The 21,499-nt window shown below is 40.6% G+C and overlaps 2 protein-coding genes across 2 annotated transcripts; one reads left to right on the top strand and one right to left on the bottom strand.

Annotated features, from left to right (window-relative positions):
* The first annotated feature begins 905 nt into the window (after positions 1 to 905).
* On the top strand, positions 906 to 11,206 carry LOC143740328 (heterogeneous nuclear ribonucleoprotein C). The gene is made up of 9 exons (XM_077232472.1): positions 906 to 1,128; positions 2,012 to 2,125; positions 2,391 to 2,656; positions 2,747 to 2,819; positions 2,924 to 2,986; positions 3,094 to 3,263; positions 4,220 to 4,333; positions 4,991 to 5,124; positions 10,565 to 11,206. The coding sequence occupies exons 2-9, from the start codon at positions 2,121 to 2,123 to the stop codon at positions 10,667 to 10,669; spliced, it is 930 nt and encodes a 309-aa protein (XP_077088587.1). The 5' UTR covers positions 906 to 1,128; positions 2,012 to 2,120; the 3' UTR covers positions 10,670 to 11,206.
* Positions 11,207 to 11,731: 525 nt separating this feature from the next.
* On the bottom strand, positions 11,732 to 12,859 carry c1ql4l (complement component 1, q subcomponent-like 4 like). Its single transcript, XM_077232484.1, has 4 exons — positions 12,572 to 12,859; positions 12,410 to 12,472; positions 12,176 to 12,307; positions 11,732 to 12,078 (listed from the first exon to the last, which is right to left on the bottom strand). Exons 1-4 carry the CDS (start codon positions 12,738 to 12,740, stop codon positions 11,801 to 11,803), a joined length of 642 nt encoding a protein of 213 aa, XP_077088599.1. The 5' UTR covers positions 12,741 to 12,859; the 3' UTR covers positions 11,732 to 11,800.
* Positions 12,860 to 21,499: the final 8,640 nt, after the last annotated feature.

Genomic DNA, 21,499 nt, shown 5'->3' on the forward strand with positions numbered 1-21,499 from the left:
TTCATGAGCTGTATGCCAAAATCATCAGTATTAAAACAATAAGAGACCTGAAATATTTCAGTTGGTGTGCAATGAATCTAAAATATATGAAAGTTTAATTTTTATCATAATATTATGGAAAATAATGAACTTTATCACAATATGCTAATTTTTTTAGAAGGACCAGTATGTCCTTCACATTAAGCTATGGAATGACTTCAGATGACTTTGTCACCCAAATTGACGTGAAAAAAGCGGGAGGCGCCGAAAAGCGCGCTGTTTGCATCCCTGCTTGTCAAAACGTGACAAAGACACATCAAAAAGCTGCTGTAACAGTATATTGTAACCGTTTGGCACTTAAAAAGCACGTCATGACACATAATTCCCTATCTTCTTTTACTGAAGAACTTACTTTTTGACTTATTCATGAAATGCATAACTGATGCTACTAAAATGTATACTGGCCGTTGGGGTGGCAACCCCCTGGTGGCGCCATTGCATAGCAGGCTCATAATTATATGTTTGAGATCCGTCATACGAGTAAACAATTTCCTCAGCGTCCGAATCGCCCCCCCAGCGTCCACCAGCGACCCCCACCCCACCCCCGTCACTTCCGATTTGGCGGTTTTCAGATGCGAAAGTAACATTTTCTTGCAAAAATGACTTCAGAAGCCTAAATAGCGTTTTTTTAAAGTATACAATTATATTTAAATCTAGTTCCTACATTATTTTTTCTATATCTATACCTTGGCTCACTGGGTACTCTAACCTGCCCTGGTTCACAATATGCCCTGGGGTGAAAGAGTGAATGTGTGAAGGGCGCGCAACGAGAAAAGGGTCATGATTCTTTCAAAATACAAGCCCTTACTCATTTGCCAGTTGGTGCAACTGCGTCTTAAAAACACGACACCACTTAACTTAATAGAGCGTTTCTTGATAGTTTATGACCACTGTGATAGTCAGCGTGCCGGAATTTAGACGAGAAGAAGGGCTTATAAAAATAAATAAAACATATGACTTTAAACTTGAAAAATGTGTTGCCAGCTTTATGTCGTAGCAGATTGACTGCTCGCGGCGAATTCACAGTGGTTGCTTTTTTGCAGGCACTGTAAGATTAGTCCTTCTTAAATAACACATTTTAAACTTTTGGTGAGTAAGCTATAGTTTTTTTTAATTTTAAATCAACAATGACTTTTGCATAATTTTCTTGCTTTTGCAGAAATATCCGTTATACCTCCGGTCGATGATCGAGGCCCTGTTTGTCCTCTTTGTCTACTTCGAGGATTTTCTATTAACGTTACATTTTATGAATTTTAAATATTTGCCACGTGTGTTGGGTCATAATGCCTTACATCAATAATTTAATCAAAGAAATGAAACCGCGTTCGTGAGTGTTACATGGGAATATTCTAACTCGATTGTGGTCGATATTGCGACCACAATGAATGAATGAATGAGGCATTTTTATAGCGCTTTAATGTTTACTGGTGTACACCCAAAGCGCTTTACAATCATGCCAGAGTTCTCTCCTCAACCACCACCACCACCTGGATAATGCGACGGCAGCCACAGAACAACGGCTTCCGCGCGCTCACCACACACTGGCTAACGTTATATGTGGAGAGGAGAGAGGGTGATAAGAACCCAAATTGCAGTTCTCTGGCCGCGCTGGGTATTTCAGGTCAAAGTTAACGATGTTTATCTTCGCGGGAATCTATCTGCTGCATCACTTAGTTTTTTTTTAAATGATGAAACCAAATGTTTGCTAGATGTAGCCGTTTAAACAGATACTTTTTTCTTTACGCCCCCACCAATCTCATTTCCCCCTTTTTTATAATTAATTCTTACTTTGAATTCCACTGATAGAATGTTCGCCTAATGACCATAATATTCTACATACTGAATTCTGATTGGTCATCTTTCTTATGTATATTTAAACACTCAACCTAGATCTATTTAAAACAATTTCAAATGTTGATTAAAACAAATCTAACCATGTTCAGATGTAATGAGGTGTGTTTTGTTCTCTCAGTGTTACTGTTAGGAGCCAAGGGCCGATCACTGGTTGGGGAGTTGGAATTGTTGCTTTGGCCAAGAGCAATCTGCACTTGACAAAGAGACGACTGCCCTGCAGTAACACCATGGAGTGAGTCACAGTCATCCACAGTTTCTTTCAATGTCTAATATCATAATTGATTTAAGTGTATTAATTATTAAGGAATAGTATTGTCCTCTTTGGGTTTAAAATCTAGCCAGATCATCCACAAATTACCAAATGCAAACCTCAGCAAGTAGCAAAAAATAAAATGCTGTTCTAGATGTCATAAAACTAGGATAGGCTCACAATTTTGCTAGCTTTCCCCTTGAAAATATTCTAATTCCTTTCCTTATATCTCCTTTCACTGCCCTAGTCGTTCTCCCAGCGCTAGTCAGCTGATTGCCAGCAACGTCACAAATAAGACAGACCCACGGTCGCTGAACTCAAGGGTCTTCATTGGAAACCTAAACACTATGCTGGTTACCAAGGCAGATGTTGAAGCTATTTTTAGCAAATACGGCAAGATTGTTGGCTGCTCTGTGCACAAGGGCTACGCTTTTGTCCAGTACGTCAACGAGAGGACTGCGCGAGCGGCTGTTGCAGGAGAGGACGGCCGGATGATCGTTGGACAGGTGCTTGGTGAGGACATAAAACAATCTGATACTATCTTATTATTTTATCTTATCATTGTTTTTTTTAAATTGAACAATTGCCTTGTCTTTCAATCAGATATTAACTTGGCAGGAGAACCCAAACCTCACAGGCCAAACACGTCAAAGCGATCAGCTGGAGATATGTACAGGTAAGTGATACATTTGTTTTTATTTTTATATTCATTTATATTTTAATGTTTTATTCCAATAAGCCAGTTTTGTTGTTGTTGTTAAAATCTCTATTTTTCTAAAGTCTCTCCAGCAGTAGTTCTGGTTTTGAGGTTGATTATGATTTCCAGAGAGAATACTTTGACAGGTAAGATCTGCAGTTGTCGATGTGTCGTACAAACATTTTGCCAGTGGGTATATATATAAAAATGTGTGCACTTTTTGCTGACACCTCAATCTCTTTGTGTTGTACAGAATGTATTCATATCCTTCCCGTGTGCCCCCGCCACCGCCACCACCTCTGTCACGGGCTGTGATCCCTTCCAAACGTCCACGGGTCAGTATGAGTGGGGGAACCAGCCGCCGCACCAAGTCCAGTTTCTCAACTGCTTCCAAGAGCAGCCAGCGGACATCCTCTCGAGCCCGTCAGTACCTTTTCTTTATTTTCACTCTATAGAGGGGTTTGTTTAAAGGGATAGTTCACCCAAAAATTAAAATTCTGTCATTAATTACTAACCCTCATGTTGTTCTAAACCTGTAAGACTTTAGTTCATATTCGGAACACAAATAAAGTGTCACAATAAAATTTCCCTCCTTTGGCAGCTACGCAACTGACACTTTGACGCTTCAAAAAGTTCATAAAGAGATTGTAAAACTAATCCATATGAATTGAGTGGTTTAGTTCAAATTTTCTGAAGAGCCATGATCGCTTTATATGCTGATCAGATTTAATTTAGGCTTTTATTCACATAAAAACATTCATTAAATCACACATCAGTTGTGGTAAACGAAAGTTCACGCATTTTCTCTTAAAGTGTGAGAAACAATGAGGTTCATTCTCGTGTTATGCAGCACATTTGAGCTTCCACAAGAGGTTTGTTGTTGCACGTCAAGCAGGTTCAGTTGAGTTTCTGTTAATGTTTGCTGATCAATGTTTATATCTGAATAAAAGCCTAAATTCAATCTGTTCATCATATAAAGCGATTGTGTCTCTTCAGAGAATTTAGACTAAACCGCTCAATTCATATGGATTAGCTTTACGATCTCTTTATGAACTTTTTAAAGCTTCAAAATGGTAGCTGTCAATGGAGAGTACAGAGCTGGCTCAGATTTTAGTAAAAAAATCTTATTTTGTGTTCTGAATGATGGGTAAACTAACCATTTAATCTACCAGTGACAAATATGTTAAAAATACATTTTGGTTGATTTTGTTTATTATTATTATTATTTTATTTATTTATTTATTTTGGTTAACATTGCATTTGTTACTTTATTTACTTTATTATTATTTTTTTACGGCCTTACTTTACTCATTTTACATTTTTGACCTTGGCTGGCTTGTCAATTGGTACATGCATTTAAGGAATTCTTTTTCTTTCAGTAAAAGCAGATGACCTCCAAACAATTAAGAGAGAGCTTTCTCAAATCAAACACAAGGTTGACTATCTGCTGGAGAGTCTGGACAGGATGGAGAAAGACCACAGCAAGAAGTCCGGTAAAAGTGTTGACGGTTTCCCCCTGAGTTTCTGCAGCAGGTTCACCATACATGGCCTTTAAATGGGCCCAGAAAATAATAATTCCATAGTATTTTTCAAAAAGAATACATTTTAAAATACCATTACATCAAAACTTTTTCTTGTATGCCCACGGAGTCTGACAAAAGCTGGTATGCTCCACGCGGAGATCTGATATCACCATCTAGTCTATCTATGATTACATGAAGAAACTGAGACAGACTTAATCCAGAAGAACTGTGGCAATGTCTCCAAGACGCTTGAAGAAACTGACCTCCAAAGATAGCTTAAAAACTATATGCAAGTGTCCCTAGAACAAAATCTGTTTTAAACGCAAAGGGTGGTCACACCAAATATTGATTTGATTTAGTTAATATAATTCAATTGATCAATTAAACCTATTTATGACATTATTTTCTGAAAGCATCCTCACTTTACAGCAGTTTTACACGAGTACCTAAAAAGTTTTCACAGTACTGTAGCTTTGGACGTGTGTTTCTTCAAGCATCTTGGAGACATTGCCTCATTGTGTGTGTGTATATATTATCTGTGTGTATATGTGTGTATATATATATATATATGTTTACATTCATTGTATGTGCATGTTTTTTTTTTTTTTTTTTTTTTTTTTACATCAGAGGGGAAGAGTGTGAAGGCAGAAGTGGGTGAGGCTTCCTCCCTGCAGCATTCCAGCAAGAAAGACCGAGAGAGGGAAGAGCAAGAGATAAACGATTCTGAGGAGGAAAGAGATCTGTTGGAGGAAGAGGAGGAGGTTTGTGAAAAATGCATCAATTTGCATTTATGATTATGGATGTTAAGATTAAGTGTAATTGGGAATTAGTGAGGACATGATTTGAGTGATTTCCATTACACGAGAGTAGATGTTAAAACTAGTGCTGTCAAACGATTAAAATATTTAATCGCGATTAATCGCATTAATGTCATAGTTAACTCGCGATTAATCGCATTTAATCGCACATTTTTATCTATTCTAAATGTCTCTTGATTTCTTTTTGTCCCATTATTTTTTCTCATTTTAATGCTCTTATCAACATGGAAAAGTGGATCGGCTTGCTTTGTGCAAATGTTTTTTATTGAAAACAACATTGGCATATATTGTGTTCAATTTCACACTAAAACATTCTTACTTGGAGCAAATAATCTCTCACACAATGTAACACTGTCCATCAATAAAAGGGTGAAAGAAATACTGACGAGGTCCTGATATTGACGAGGGGGCGGAGAATTCGCATCAGGTGTGTGTGTGTGTGTGTGTGTGTGTGTGTGTGTGTGTGTGTGTGTGTGTGTGTGTGTGTGTGTGTGTGTGTGTGTTTGGCCATCATCAAGTGGTATTTCAGACTGGACGTGCTGCGATGATGATAGCTCAGTTCACAACGACAAAACACACAGATCACTTTGGTCTCGTCAATGGAACCATTTGGCAACTTTTAAAAAGTAAACGTTCCATTCAGAATCTTATTGGCATCCATTTCGGTGTCTCGCGCTCGTCATCCACTCAAAACTGGACGTTTTGAACGTTCCTATAACATTCAGAAATAACGTTTTTATAACTTAATGGGAACGTTATGAAAACGTTCTTATAACCTAAAATTGTTAGCTGGGGAAGAGGAGAGATTCGCGATTGCACTGAACACGTTTTAAGTGCAGGCACATATTGTCCTAGCGAGCCCATAGAAAATTCTAACAAGAGCAGCGTGTATCTGAGAGCGCGCGACTCGAGCAGAGAGATTCGTGCTCGGCACATTATATTCCACGCGCGAGCAGAGAGATTCGCGCTCGCGCATCCGGCTCGCAAGCCCAAACAAGTGTGTGCGGCGTGCCTGTTGTTTTGTTTCCGGTCTAGCTAGATCCGCTTGCGCTTTCAAAACGTCCATGCCGCGTCCTATTGCAAAAGCATGTGAAAAAAAACTACAAAGTTTGCTAGGCCAAAAAGACCGTTAATCGCGCCCAGCTTACTGACCTCTACTTCCCTCTTGCTGCTGAGACCTAACCACAATCTCACAATCTCTCCGCAACCCAACCATACGCGCCAACCCGTTTGACTAAGGCTGTCGAGCCCCACTGGTGCGTTAATATGCAGTTTCAGTGGCAACGGTTCCGTATGGCATACCACCTACCGCAAAACACAATATCTGCCCAACCACCCGTCATTCACGCAATATACACAGGAACGTAATGACTGTAAATACTATACAACCTCTACAAATAAACCACCAGTGCTGCTGAGACCTAACCACAATCTCACAATCTCTCCGCAACCCAACCATACGCGCCAACCCGTTTGACTAAGGCTGTCGAGCCCCACTGGTGCGTTAATATGCAGTTTCAGTGGCAACGGTTCCGTATGGCATACCACCTACCGCAAATCACAATATCTGCCCAACCACCCGTCATTCACGCAATATACAGAGGAACTATACAACCTCTACAAATAAACCAACAGTGCTGCTGAGACCTAACCACAATCTCACAATCTCTCCGCAACCCAACCATACGCGCCAACCCGTTTGACTAAGGCTGTCGAGCCCCAATGGTGCGTTAATATGCAGTTTCAGTGGCAACGGTTCCGTATGGCATACCACCTACCGCAAAACACAATATCTGCCCAACTTCCCGTCATTCACGCAATATACACAGGAACGTAATGACTGTAAATACTATACAACCTATACAAATAAACCAACACCCTTCAAGTTTTCAAGAATTCTACGAAACCGTAGCATGGCGGCCTGTACTCAGTCAGCTAGAATCTTTCCGTCTCAACAACAGCCAGTTGCTGCTCCTTTCTGCTGCTTCAGATAAGTTCTTTACTGTGTGACGCAACTCTTGACCACTGAATCCGACGTCTCTGAGGAACCGGGTTGTGGAGTGTGCCACAAAACCTCGACAACCCACTTCCACTGGATAAACCTGGACTCTCCATCCTCGCTGTTCTGCTTCAGTGGCCAGATGAGCATACCGCAATTTCTTCCTCTCATATGCCTCATCTACCGCATCCTCCCATGGCACTGTTAACTCTATCAGTTGAACAATGCGTGCTGATCCAGACCACAAAACAATATCTGGTCGTAGGTTAGTGGTGGCAATCTCAGGTGGAAAAATAAGCCGTTGATCAAGATCAACCAGCATCTTCCAGTCCCTAGCAGCTTCCAGTTGTCCTGGGCGAGAATTGGTGTTAGCACCTTTCTTGGTGGTTGCTCGCCTGGGCGGAGGAATATTGTCTTCTGTGTGTAATGTTTTGCTAGAACAGGCGCCAACTTATTAGTCATACTACGCTTGCCTTCCAATGCTAAAGCCAAACATCGCAATACTTGGTCATGGCGCCAAGTAAACCGACCTTGGCTAAGAGCCACCTTACATCCTGTCAAAATGTGCCTTAATGTGGCAGGTGATGAACACAAAGGACAAGAGGGATCCTCTCCTACCCAGAGGTTTAGGTTCTGCGGTGATGGGAGAACATCATATGTTGACCTAATAAGGAAACTGATCCTACTCTCTTCCATTGACCAAAGGTCTTGCCAGCCCATTTTTCGTTGTTCCACACTCTCCCATCTCATCCACTCTCCCTGCTTGGCCTGGGAAATGGCCTTTATACATCTCATCCTCTCCTCCTGCTTTCGCACCTCGTTGACTACCAGCTTCCTCCTTTGAGCTGGGCTTGCCTTGTGCCATTTAGGAGGAGCTAAACTGAGCCCAAAACCCCCTCTTCCATGCTGTACCTGTCTCACGATATCCCCAATTTGAAGGTCAGCCTTTGCCTCTACTACAGATTTCTTTGCTGACCACTTTCTACCAGTTTTTACCACAGGGGCTGCCTCCCTTACACATTTGTCGCGTGACTCTGCTAAAGTCATTTCCAGTCTGACCTTGGCACACTTAAACTCCTCGGTTAAAGCAGAGACGGGCAGCTGCAATACTCCTTTACTATAAAGTCCCACTCTGCTGAGGCAGCGTGGAACTCCCAACCATTTCCTGATGTATGAACTTATTAACGCTTCCAGCTTATCCACTGTTGTCAAAGAAACCTCGTACACAGTCAGTGGCCACAGCAACCTTGGCAGTAGACCAAACTGAAAGCACCAGAGTTTTAGTTTGCCTGGTAGAGCACAGCTGTTTATGCTCTTCAACCCTTCCACTGCTTGTCGTCTAACTTCTCCCACTCGAACTGTGTCCTTTAGATCCCCATCGTACCATCTCCCTAGACTCTTCACTGGCTTCTGAGAAACTGTTGGTATTGCCTCACCATTAATGAAGAATATTTTATCTACTACCTTGCCTTTAACTATTGAGATGCTCCTTGATTTAGAGGGCTTAAATTGCATTCGTGCCCATTCAATATTATCTGTTAACTTCCCCAATAACCGATTAGTGCAGGCTACCGTTGTAGTCATGGTTGTCATGTCATCCATGTATGCTCTGATTGGTGGTAGTCGCATCCCAGAAGCCAAGCGCACTCCTCCTACTACCCATTTTGATGCCCTAATGATTACTTCCATTGCCATGGTAAAAGCCAGTGGAGAAATGGTGCATCCTGCCATTATTCCAACCTCTAAGCATTGCCATGTAGTGCTGAATTCTGGAGTTGAGAAACTAAATTGCAAATCTCCAAAATAGGCTTTCACTAAATTTGTTATCGACATCGGTACCCTGAAAAAATCAAATGATGCCCAAAGAAGCTCATGTGGCACTGAACCATATGCATTAGCCAAATCCAGGAATGTCACGTGGAGCTCCTTCCTCTCCTTTTTAGCTGATTGTATTCGTTGCTAGATAACACTATGTTCTAAGCATCCTGAGAATCCTGGAATGCCCACTTTTTGAACTGAAGTGTCAATGAAGCCATTCTTTAATAGGTAGGTTGACAATCTCTGAGCAATAATGCTGAAGAAAATTTTGCCTTCGACGTTTAATAGTGAAATAGGGCGAAACTGACTGAAGCTTGTAGCATCTTTTTCTTTGGGTATAAAGACTCCCCCTGCTCGGCGCCATGATCTAGGTACAACCTGCTTTTCCCAAGCCACTTTTATCAATTTCCACAGAATCCTTAGAACTCCTGAAGCACACTTGTACACTCTGTACGGAACTCCATTAGGCCCTGGAGATGATGAAGCCCTTGCCTTTCTCACAACCTGCTCTATCTCTTTCCACTTAGGTGCACAGACCTCCATTTGGTATTCTGGTGGATTGACAGGTGGGATGTCTGACGGAATTGACATAGGCTCATGCCTTTTTGCATCTGTATGCGTTTCCTCCAAATATCTCTCTAGCTCAACCCTAGATGCTTTTAAAGTGCCATTCTTCTCACTGGTGAATAACTTCTTTATGAATTTGAATGGATCTTTATAGAAATTAGCCCTCGCACGTTCCTTCTTTTTGTAGCGTTTCCGTAGGCGCTCAGCTCTGCGTAATGTTGCAAGCTTATCTTTTATGGCCCTTTGTAAGAGATTGAGTCCCTCCTTCTGACTTTGTTCTGCTCTTTTCCATTGCTTCCTCAGCTGTCTCCTTTCTCTAACTAACCCTTCAATTTTCTGCTGCCGTCTAGACAATCCAGGAGTAGTTTGTACTTTTTCCTTCCTTTTTTCCACACCAAACCTCTCACTTCCATATGCGTAAATGATGTCCCCAAATTTATCCAGCTTCTTTTCAACTGTACCAGTTAATCTTTCCAATGCAAAGCATAGATCTGTGTTTACCGTGTCCCATGCAGTTTTCTCACTAGCCCTTGGCCATCTAACTCCAGGCCTATGCCCATTGAGGTTCTTTTCTCTCTTATGCTGGTTAGTCTGACCGGGTTCACAAGAATCAATGTGTTCATCACTAACTGTGCAAACCCTCATCTCCTCTATGACAGGGGTGCTGATATCCTGCGAACTGTGGTTTGCTTCCTGTCGCTGGATTTCATTCGACTGACTTGACTGACTCCGTAAGAAGTACTGATCAATGCGAGGCCCTTGTCCCTTCTCCCTCAAGCATTTCATTTTCCCTTGATGAATCTTCAAACCCCTGACCGTTGTCGCCTTGCTCCAGCCACAGACACAAGCTTGGAGTTCAATGGCTTTGCTAACTGCTGAACCTGAACTAGACTGAACTAGTAAAGATGTCTAATATTCTCAATGATGTTTGGGTCTCTTAAGATTTGTTTCCAACTATAGCGGTACACTGAAAAGTTTTTTGTTTTTTTTCCCTCTCAGGTTAAAAGCCAGGAAGGAGAGAATGAAGAAGAGGAAGAAGAGGAGGAAGAGGGTGAACATGTGGAAGGGGAAGATGGTGACAGCGTTAATGGCGATGACTCATAGACTATTTTAAACACCATGGATTTCAGAGACCCACTCAAAATTCAGCCCTTTCAGTTCTTTTGAAAGGTTGAAGCCAGTCTTTAAAAGATTTGTCTATAGATGCCTGCACACTTATAAAAACTGACACTACAATTACATCAGTTTCACTGATGTCAGTTTATTTTTAATGTAAGCATGACAACATTTCAGGCTTTTGAAGTCCCTTAACCTTGATGAAGACAAACATTTGTTTTCAAACAACAGAAACTATGACATTCTGCAGATATTCCTAATAATTCTGGGTTTTTATTTTTCACTATCAGAATATGTCCATTATGCATTCTCAGAGTGAAACTGGCCTGCTCCCTGTTTGCCCTGTGTCTCTCTTTCTGTGATCAAAGGTAAAATTTGTATTTTAAAAGGGAGAAACTTGAGTGGCTCCTCTACAGAGAACCAACAAGCTTCCATGAAACATCTATGTTTGTATTTACCTGTCTTTTTTATATCACCGTTTCAGAATAATTCTACAGGAAAGTTTCAATAAAATATTAAATTAAATGTTTTGTTTTGGGGCTTTTTTCTTCTTCAGTGTTAACCTTGGCAAATATTTGATCATGTGACAATGCTGTCAGTGATTTTTAGGTTAGGATGGTCTTTTAAGTTATAAAAATAAAACCTTTTTTTAATTATTATTTTTTCATTCATATCACCAATAGCATGAATTTGATGTGAAGTATGATTCATATTTGACCATTAAACTGCGCACTGAGCTTTAATAGTATAATTTTGACTTTATCATTGACTTTCCGATTCTTTGCAGGTGTCTGACCACCTGGGGTGAAGAATGCATGTGAATCATAATTCTGTGACATATTTGGTTTATTTAATGAAATGTTCAGCATTTGATATGGAAAGTACTATCATTCTTAGATGGATCACATGAGTTTAGCTATTTTACTCTTCAGACTTAAGAAATATGAAGTCTAGACATTAAAATATAGTAACTAAGAAGCATAAACAATGATCTCCCTTTCGTTGTCCTTAATTGCTCTACTTTACTTGGATATAGTTCAATTACACAGGAACAATTAAGTTTCATATAATTGTGTTTTGCATCACATCCTGCACTGGATTTCTAAGAAATTCAGGTGTTCACAAGGGGAAAATCAGAAAGCCACTAAAACTTGTGTAACTTGTTGGATCATCATAAACCCAGGTGTTCTTCCAAAGTTGTGTATAAATCTGATCACCGATCTCCAGTGTGAGAACAACACCATTGCTGCCATTACCATTGCTAACAGGCTTCCAGGCATGCACAGAGCACTGGGTTTCACCGTTCTTCAAGAGACTGACTGCCATTGTGGTTCCACCATGAGAATGAGCATAAAATCTGAAGTAATACGCTCCTTTTATCGGTGCTGTGAAAATACCTAGGGACGTGAACAAAGCAGCCACAGAAAATGTCATCATATGTGATCAGGTTTAAGAACAGTATTCCTGTAATGGTATTCTCTTTACAGTCCTTACCAGTATTTGAGTCATAGGCACTTCCAACATTACTAAAGACTTTTTTGTATTCCAGAATTTTCAGATTACCAGTGGGGCCAGTATTTCCTGTTCCAGATGCTAGAAGTCCAGCAGAGAAAGCAACCTTTTTGGCTGAAAATAAGCAAATGGGCTGATGTAAAATGTGTAATCAAATAAAATGTTTAATTTAATACATTTAAATGTCTATGGGAACAAAATGTGCCTTATACTTGCTTTCAATCTCTTTTTGGACAGTTTCAAGCTTATATTGTGAATCTTGTACCAAGGTTTTCAAAACTGTATGGAATAAAAATTGATATAATGTCACAATATTGCAAACCAATGAATTTATAAAGATGTGTCCACAATGACATGTTCAATACAAATCCACCTTACCTTCATTCTCACTCAATACTTTGGTCAGTGTTTCCTCTAATTTTTGTATCCTTTCATCCATGAGTTTTAGCTTCTGGAGCTCAGCAATAATGTCCATATTTGGTGTCAAAAAATCTTGTGCAATTGAGCTCCCAGCACAGAGCAATAGTACCAGCAGCAGTACTGCCATTGTCACGCTTTTTAATTTATTTTTCAGACACTCAAATTACTGCGATTATCCCAGCATTCACCTTTGAATGGCAAACTCTGTTCTTAAATACTTTGTTACGCAAGGTTGCGAAAGTTTGTAAACATTTGTACTTTAGACTGATGTTGGGAGGGTTTTGTTTATTTTAGTAGTCCATCAGGACAAGTTAAATGTAGAATTGGGCAGCCTACACTGAAAGGACATTTTCAGCATTATATTTTCTTTAATGGATTATGTGTGTGTGGTGGTTCAGGCATACACCATGTTATGGGGACCAAATGTCCCCACAAAGATGGCAATATCTGAAATCATTGACCTTGTGGGGAATTTTTTCTGGTTCCCATGCTTCTTAATCATACTAAGTGATGTTTTTGACAAAAGTCCTCACTTATACAGTGCCTAGTATAAGTGTACACACCCATGCTAAAGTTGACTAAAAAGAGGAATAAAAAAATCATCTTTTGGAAATGTATCTTAATGCCTTAATTTAAAAAATGAGGAAAAAGATTGGCATGGGGCACTTTCCATAAGACCATCTCTCAATGCAAATCATACCAGCTATCAGCCTAACTGAAATAACACCATGCAATCTCTAAGTATGGTGAAGGGAATGTGATGTTGTGGGACTTTTTTAATTCCAAAGGCCAAGGGAGCTTTACCAGGATGCATAATATCCTGGATCCATGAAACAACTGGGCCCATATTCATAAAGATTCTAAAAATCCCCTCAGAAAACTCATAATTTAGCTTAAAATCTTTTATGTAGGAGTCTTAGCTTAAGAGCGATTCGGGACCGATCTGAGAGCAACTCTGAGTATGGAAAAGACAAAAACTTTTATCTTAGTGAGGAGGCGGGGTTGACCCCATTGCTATGTATGACACAATCTTTTGAAGACTGTGAATGGTTGGTTGTCCAAGAAGGACAAAAAGAGTGATTTTAAGTATAGGGCCTGTTCTAAGCCTTCACATTGAAATTACACGCATAATTTTTCCTATTCGACCATTCTCATACACACACACACACACACACACACACACACACATTATATATGTGTATATAAATCCTTTTTTTTTATTTACCATACTGTTAATTTCCTATAAGGTATTTGATTTGGATTAGAATGATAAAATTGTTCCAGGCTATTTAAGTGGTGGTTTGAATGTTGGTTTTAATGTAGCAAACATAGAATAAAAAACAAGAAAGCTCAACTGGACAGAGGAACAGTTTTTACTGTGAGCCCAGTTAGTGGATGAACACAAGGCCATCCTTAAAGGAAAAATCAGGCCGGGTGTCATAGCACAGAAGCAGATGTGGGAGCTTAAAGCGGTTAATAATAAATTATTTACGGTTCATTCCCCCTGCTTGTGCGGAAGCCTGCTATATTCATAAATGCATTTTTTTGAGCCTGCAAGGTGGGAATGTCCAGTGTAAACAAAATGAACTGCGACACAATAAGAGGTCCTGAAAGTGCTGTAATTGTTTGTGATCACTCTGCTTACAGAAGGTTGTAACAGACCCAAATCATCACTGCTGCGTTGATGCATTTTCCCAGCTGCCAAATATCTTAATGTACAGTAGTGATTTAATTTCTTGCACTACGCCATTCCTGCACTGTGTCGGAGATGTTATTGTGTCTCTAATAAAATCGGTCACAAACATGTTCCCTGCACGATCTAATCTTTAGTGTCTTATTAACTCACTGTCATCTATTGTCTGCAAAACATTTCTTCTCCCTCTTCGTCTTTCTGCCATTTCTCCTCTGCTAAAGAAACTCTTAAGCCTCTTAAAAGTTCTTGTCCGTGCTCCTAACAATTTTGACCTTAAGACCTCTTTTAAGGGTTAAGATGCTTTCTGAATTACTTTTTTCTTTACTAGGAATTTTGCTTTAATTTTAAAGTAAACGCCCACATTTCTAAGAATTTTCTTAGAATTTTGTCACTAGGAGCTACTCTTTGCATTAAGATTCTTTATGAATACGGGCCCTGGCCTTTAAAAATAAAACTCTGCCTGCTTCTATGGGAATTTAACATAGAGGTGTCCTGACTTATGCAACCTGTATTTTAAGGAATAACTTTTTTATTTATTTACGATACATTATTCATTCACAAAGAAAATTGGCGTCCTTAAAGGTTGGATTTTTCCTCATTTTTTAAATTAAGGCATTTAACCTCCTGAGACCCGACGGTTTCCCTGGTGTGCATTTTATAATTGTTCTTGCTATTTGGGATAAGTAGGACCTAATAAGTATAATAACTAAAATTTGTTTTTGTACAGGAAGTAGTTTTTGCATAAAATGATGTTCTCATGCAAAGACAGTGGGTCTATCTTAACTTTGTCCTCCTGAGACCTGAGTTTTGGTTTGGCGTGCATTTTAGATTTATTCTAGCTTTTTGGGGTTAGGAGGGACTAATACATATACTAACCAGATATTATCTTTGAACATGAAGCACTTTTTGTAAAAAATGATGTCCACATATGTGGACACTGGGTAAACAATCAATACACCATTGTGTAACAAAGTGCAAATCTCTTTTATTTACAGCCTGAGCACTGTGCCTGAACATTTTTCATTGTTACTCTTGCATGTATAACTTCTGAACATTGATATGGAAAAACAAAATTAATATAATAATATATAATATAATAATATATAAATATAATATCCATAATAATATATAATATCCAAATAAAAAACATATCCAAAAAAACTTGAAAATTTGCTTTCTTTTTTGTAACACTCCAAAACTTCTGCTTCTCCAAACTAGAAATGTTCGTTTTATCAGTGGGAACAGTCGATCACACTTAACCGGTGTGAAAGACTGTGTAAAAGTTGCCCCTGAACCCACCATGGGCTTTATTCGTGCCCAGGAGAGGTGCGCCATGACTGGGATGCTCTCTTCAGAAAAACTAGCCCGTCTTTTCCTAGAGGTTTTATGATTTTCAGAGCTCCACCACGGTGGAGATTGAACTCACTCCCCAGCCAGAGTGCACTCTCTCAGGCTTGTGTCAATGCCTTGAAGGCCATGGAGCTTTGAGACCACCGCAACTTTTTGGACTTTGTCATTTTTAAAAGCTTGACTCGAGAGTCAAACCCGCCATGGGCATTTGAGCTTGATCCATTCCAAGGAAGGCTGCTGCTCCACCTCCTCTACAAAATCCCGAAGATCTGTTTTAGGACCGTCTTGGCTCCAGGGGTGGCGGGTGAATCTGACTCTGGCCCAGTACGGGCCAACCTCCCTGGCTGGCCAGGGAGGTCTGAGAGCATGGAGCTCTGAACCCACCGCAACTTTTTGGACTTTGTCATTATTAAGAGCTTGGCTTCAGAGTCAACATCACCATGGGCTTTATTTGAAACCAGGAGAAGTGCACCATGCCTGGGATGCACTTTTCAGAATAATCAGCCCGTCTTTTCCTGGATGTTTCATGTTTTTCAGAGCTCCACGACGGTGGAGATTGAACTCACTCCCCAGCCAGAGTGCACTCTCTCCGGCCTGGGTCACAGCCATTAAGGCCCAGGGCCCGTATTCATAAAGATTCTAAGAATCCTCTCAGAAAACTTTTAATTTAGCTTAAAAACTTTTATGTAGGAGTCTTAGCGATTCGGGGCCGATCTGAGAGCAACTCTGAGTAAGGAAAAGACATAAACTTTTATCTTAGTGAGGAGGCGGGGTTGACCCCATTGCTATGTATGACACAATCTTTTGAAGACTGTGATTGGTTGGTTGTCCAAGAAGTGAAAAAAGAGTGATTTTAAGTATAGGGCCTATTCTAAGCCTTCACATTGAAATTACATGCGTAATTTTTCCTATTTGACCGTTCTCTCACACACACACACACACACACACACACACACACACACACACACACACACACACACACACACACACACACACACACACACACACACACACACACACACACACACACACACACATACACACACACACTATATATGTGTATATAAATCCTTTTTTTATTAACCATGCTGTTAATTCCCTATAAGGTATTTGATTGGCTTAGAATGAAAAAAATTGTTTCACTCTTTCCAATTAAACTGATTGCTGGCATGTCTATTTAAGTGGTGGTTTGAATGTTGGTTTTAATGTAACAAACATGGAATCAAAACCAAGAAGGACGAGAAAGCCCAACTGGACAGAGGAACAGTGTTTACTGTTAGCCCATTTAGTGGATGAACACAAGGCCATCCTTAAAGGAAAATTAGGGTGTCAATAGCATCTTATTAACTCACTATCAATCCATTGTCTGCAACACATTTCTTCTCCCTATTCGTCTTTCTGCCATTTTCTCCTCTGCTAATGAAACTCTTAAGCCTCTTAAAAGTCCTCGTCCGTACTCCTAACAATTTTGACCTTAAGAGTTAAGATGCTTTCTGAATTACTTTTTTCTTTACTAGGATTTTTTCTTTAATTTTAAGAGAAAACGCCCACATTTCTAAGAATTTTCTTAGAATTTTGTCACTAGGAGCTACTCTCTGCATTAAGATTCTTTATGAATACGGGCCCAGGAGGTTTGAACCTGTGTAACGCCGGTTTCACACTGCAAGCGTTAGCAGAGCGTAAGCAGCGCAGGAGAAGTGTGTACGGTGAGCGGAAGCAGGACACGCGTGTTTTGCTTTTACACTGGCAGCGTTTGAGGCGCCCGGCTGAACCGTGGCGTGTGTATAGACAGAGTAGCCTACTGAGTAAGTTGGCATTGCTTTATTTCGTTTTCGAATACATTTAAGAAAAAATACTTGTCAAGAAGCTTATTTTATTATTTAATATATAACGTTTTGTTCATCTTTGTTTTTGTAGTTTGGGCAACACGTTTGTTTTTGGACATTTGTTTTCTTTTTTAATTGATGAAGGACATTTGATTGACTGTTTAAAACACAATAGATATTGTAGCGACTACGAGAATGAACCAAACACAATTGAAGCTTTTAGGTGATTGTTCATACATAATCACACAAAAGAGGCTTCACATTCCAGATTCAAATCACCAAACCCAGAGCCATAAATCACCCCTAGGCTACAGAGAGTCTGTAACCAAAAAGACTTTTTATTGTTTAACTAAAGGAAGAACGTTGTCAACGTTTTATAATTTGGCAAGACAGGTCTGTTCAGAAATGGTGAAACAAGGCCCTAACAAGAGGTCACCTGACCCCTGCGACTAACAGACTACGTCTTTCTTAAGGACCAAGGTCTCCCATGAGAGATGAACAAAAACAGACTTCAGCAGGAACTATCCCTGACCTCAGACTGGAATGGCTTAAACCCCATAAACTTTACACTTAACACACTTTACATATCAAAATCCATAAAACTCATCCCAGAACAATTCTTGATGGACTTATAATCAAACATCATGCAACTACATAATTCTATGTTGTTTCTACAATATATATGTGTGTGTCTAATATGCTTAGATGCCATGCAATTCATAATTGTTATAAATATTAGGTGTGTGAATGAAAGTGTGTCCTGCTTCCTGTCGGCAGGATCGTATGTTCTTCTTGGCTTGATTGAAATCTGGGTAAAATGTTTTGTATTCTATTAAAAGTAGTAATGGCTAAACTGTGACCTCTTGTTCTCTCTGCTAGTGCTGGAGAGCAAGGAGATCACAGATAACGCATGATTTACGATAAGAAGAAAATAGAGCAACCTCCTAAATTAAGCCAGTGTCTAATTGGCCAGAACTCATCCTGGAGGTTGGACAAACTTTGAGTTTAAAATCTTAGTCCCGAACACAGAAGTTCTCTCTTCTCCTGCTGCTCTGCTCGCTTCTCTCGTGCTCTCTCTCGGAAAAAGTATCGGCAGAACAAGTCGGGTGGAGCAGACGATGGTTATAGCAACCATGTAGACGCATAGAGACAAATGACCCAAATCAAGATCAGGGTTTAAAACAGCTTCATCCAAGCCATCTAACTCGTCTCACTTTCCTTTCTTTTCCTTTGTTTTCTTTGGCGTTAAAAGTCTCGGTTCTAAGTTAAGTTTTGCTGCAAAGTTTCATTTAAACGTTTCGACTGCAACGCGCTACCAACTTCAAAGACTTTCCTTCTCATCCCAATGCGTCAAATACGACGCTTTTGCCAAAGCGTACATATCCTACGCACATGGCACCCTTTAGGGTAAATATAACACGCACAGAGTATGGGTAGGTTTAGGACTGGGGTTGGGTTAGGGTTAGACAACTAGGAGGCGCCTTCTGCCCCATATATATCCGCGTCTCATATTTACGCTAAAGGGTGTCATATGCGTAGGATATGTACGCTTTGGCAAAAGCGTCGTATATGACGCCTTGGGATGAGGACGGGCTCATCCGCCAACACACCACGTGATTGGCTGCCCAAGATCTAGCAGGCACGAAGAGACCGCCAGCCAAGCAACGGACCCGGGAAACCCCTTACACCGACAAAAGGGAATCCCCAAAGCAAACCGAAGACAAGCAAGTAGCCTTCAGACTCTAAACGGAACTGGTGCTTAATATAAAATTGAATAACCGGCCTAAGAAACGATCGAAGGGTTAAATCGATGATTGATGGTTCGTTCAGGTCATGTCTTTTAAGTGCATATAGAAACTTGGGATCTCACCATCTGACTCCTAAAACTCATTCTTCCTCACTCTCTTTCTTTCTGCAACTCGTATGAATGTGTGTGTGTATGTGTGTGTTAGATATTAGTTTTATGTGTTAGTCTTATAATCAATAAAGTATTGTTTGTATTTGAAAAGAGAAGCATTACTTTTGTTATGTGCTTACGAATTTATTGTCTTGAACTGCGATCTAAGCTATCTTTTACCCTTGAATTATTTCTTAATTTAGCTGTTGGGAATTAGTCTTTCTTGGCCAGGAAGATATTATATTTCCTAGAATTAATAATTGTTTATGCTTTCCGTTCATTGGATGAACTGATAAAATGATCATACTATTGATTCTGCTTCAGTATTCTGAAAATAATTAAACTATTAATTATTGATCATAATCCGTTATGAATAATAATTAGTTATATTTATACGGGCGTATAAACGCTACAATATCATCAATGCGATTTTTGGGTAAAGCTGTGTATTTTGGCCATGATCAATGCATTGTCACTTTAATTCAGCGTAAGCGGCACGGCAAAAATAGACTGGGCGCCAAAACTATCGCGGCACTACTGCTCCTGCTCTGCTCCTGTTACCCCTGAAATCCACTGGATCCGTCTACGGCGCGGAACGTCAGCGCAACGTTTTTGATGCGTCCCTAGCTTGGCGTCAAAGTCCACTGGAATCGTCTCAGACGCGTTTCAGCAGCGGAGCGTTGGTGACGTCTTCATTTTTCCTCAGAATCGGAGCGTTGTTTATTTGTTGTTCATTTGTCTTCTTTTGGCTCAGGAGCAGACAGTTAATTGTGCTACCTTATTGATTTTTTCTCTTCAATTTTCCTCTTTGTTCTTCTACAATAGGTAAGTACGTGGGTTACTTAATTAAGTGAATTCTTTCTATTAGTGTTTTCTGTTGTTATTTCCTACTTGGTATCCAATCAGAGGCATTGTTGTCCAAACTGTAGGGATGCGGAGTCTCCACAGGGTGTTTATTTTGAAATTGATAGTGTTTTTTTACTTTATTTTGTATTCACGGTGCGGCTTGGACGCGGGTCCGTCAAAAACAGACTAGGCGCCTATCTTTAGCGAAGCGACGCGGAGAGTCGCTTCTGGGACGCTTTTGAGACACGCTGCGTCCGCACCTGGTGGACTTTAGAGCATTGACTATAATGGCCGCGATTAGCTGCGGCATCCGCGACGCTGACGTTCCGCGCCGTAGACGGATCCGGTGGATTTTAGGGGTTACGCGCTGCCGTGCCGCCTCTGTGTGCGGTGTGAATGCTCTAATCTGTTAACATGGGTGCCGAAAAAAATACGCGCTGGTTATAACCCCTAAAATCCACTGGATCCGTCTACTACGTGGAACGTCAGCGCCACGTTTTTGATGCGTCCCTAGCTCTGCGTCAAAGTCCACTGAAAGCGTCTCGGACGCGTTTCAGCAGCGGAGCGTTGGTCTCCACACGCTGTTTTATTTAGAAAATCGACCGGATCCTCTATGCCGTTCTGTGTCTGATTTCCTGCCCGGTACGATTTGCACTGTGCTGCTTGACGTGGCAAGCGGCGCGAAAATAGACCTACCTATTCTCTGCGGAGCGGAGAGACGCTTCTGGAATGCTTCTGAGACGTGCTGCGTCCGCAGCTGGTGGACTAATCCCTAAAATCCACTGGATCCGTCTACGGCGCGGAACGTCAGCGCCACGTTTTTGATGCGTCCCTAGCTCGGCGTCAAAGTCCACTGGAAGCGTCTCAGACGCGTTTCAGCAGCGGAGCGTTGGTGACTTCTTGATTTTTCCACAGGGTGTTTTATTTTGAAAATCGACCGGATCCTCTATGCCGTTCTGTGTTCTGTGTCAGTCTATGGTTCCTACCAAGGATGTATTGGTGTGCAATACAATTGGGATTCTGCACAGGGTGTTTATTTTGAAATTGACAGTGTTTTTTTTACTTTTATTTTGTATTTACGGTGCGGCTTGGACGCGGGTCCGTCAAAAATAGACTAGGCGCCTATCTTTAGCGAAGCGGCGCGGAGAGGGACGCTTCTGAGACGCGCTGCGTCCGCAACTGGTGGACTTTAGAGCATTGACTATAATGGCCGCGATTAGCTGCGGCATCTGCGACCCTGACGTTCCGCGCCGTAGACGAATCCAGTGGATTTT

This window comes from Siphateles boraxobius, unplaced genomic scaffold, assembly GCF_051911475.1.
Source record: "Siphateles boraxobius isolate OS27281-9 unplaced genomic scaffold, OSU_SipBor_1 1, whole genome shotgun sequence".
NCBI lineage: Eukaryota > Metazoa > Chordata > Actinopteri > Cypriniformes > Leuciscidae > Siphateles > Siphateles boraxobius.

Excerpts from the sequence above, each read along its gene's own strand:
- LOC143740328 (XM_077232472.1), top strand. Across the intron at positions 2,820-2,923 it reads TCAGCTGGAGATATGTACAG|TCTCTCCAGCAGTAGTTCTG; the intron begins GTAAGTGATACA and ends ATTTTTCTAAAG. Across the intron at positions 2,987-3,093 it reads CAGAGAGAATACTTTGACAG|AATGTATTCATATCCTTCCC; the intron begins GTAAGATCTGCA and ends TGTGTTGTACAG.
- c1ql4l (XM_077232484.1), bottom strand. The coding sequence starts at position 12,740 with ATGGCAGTACTGCTGCTGGTACTATTGCTCTGTGCTGGGAGCTCAATT. Across the intron at positions 12,473-12,571 it reads AGTATTGAGTGAGAATGAAG|TTTTGAAAACCTTGGTACAA; the intron begins GTAAGGTGGATT and ends TATTCCATACAG. Across the intron at positions 12,308-12,409 it reads TGTCCAAAAAGAGATTGAAA|CCAAAAAGGTTGCTTTCTCT; the intron begins GCAAGTATAAGG and ends GCTTATTTTCAG.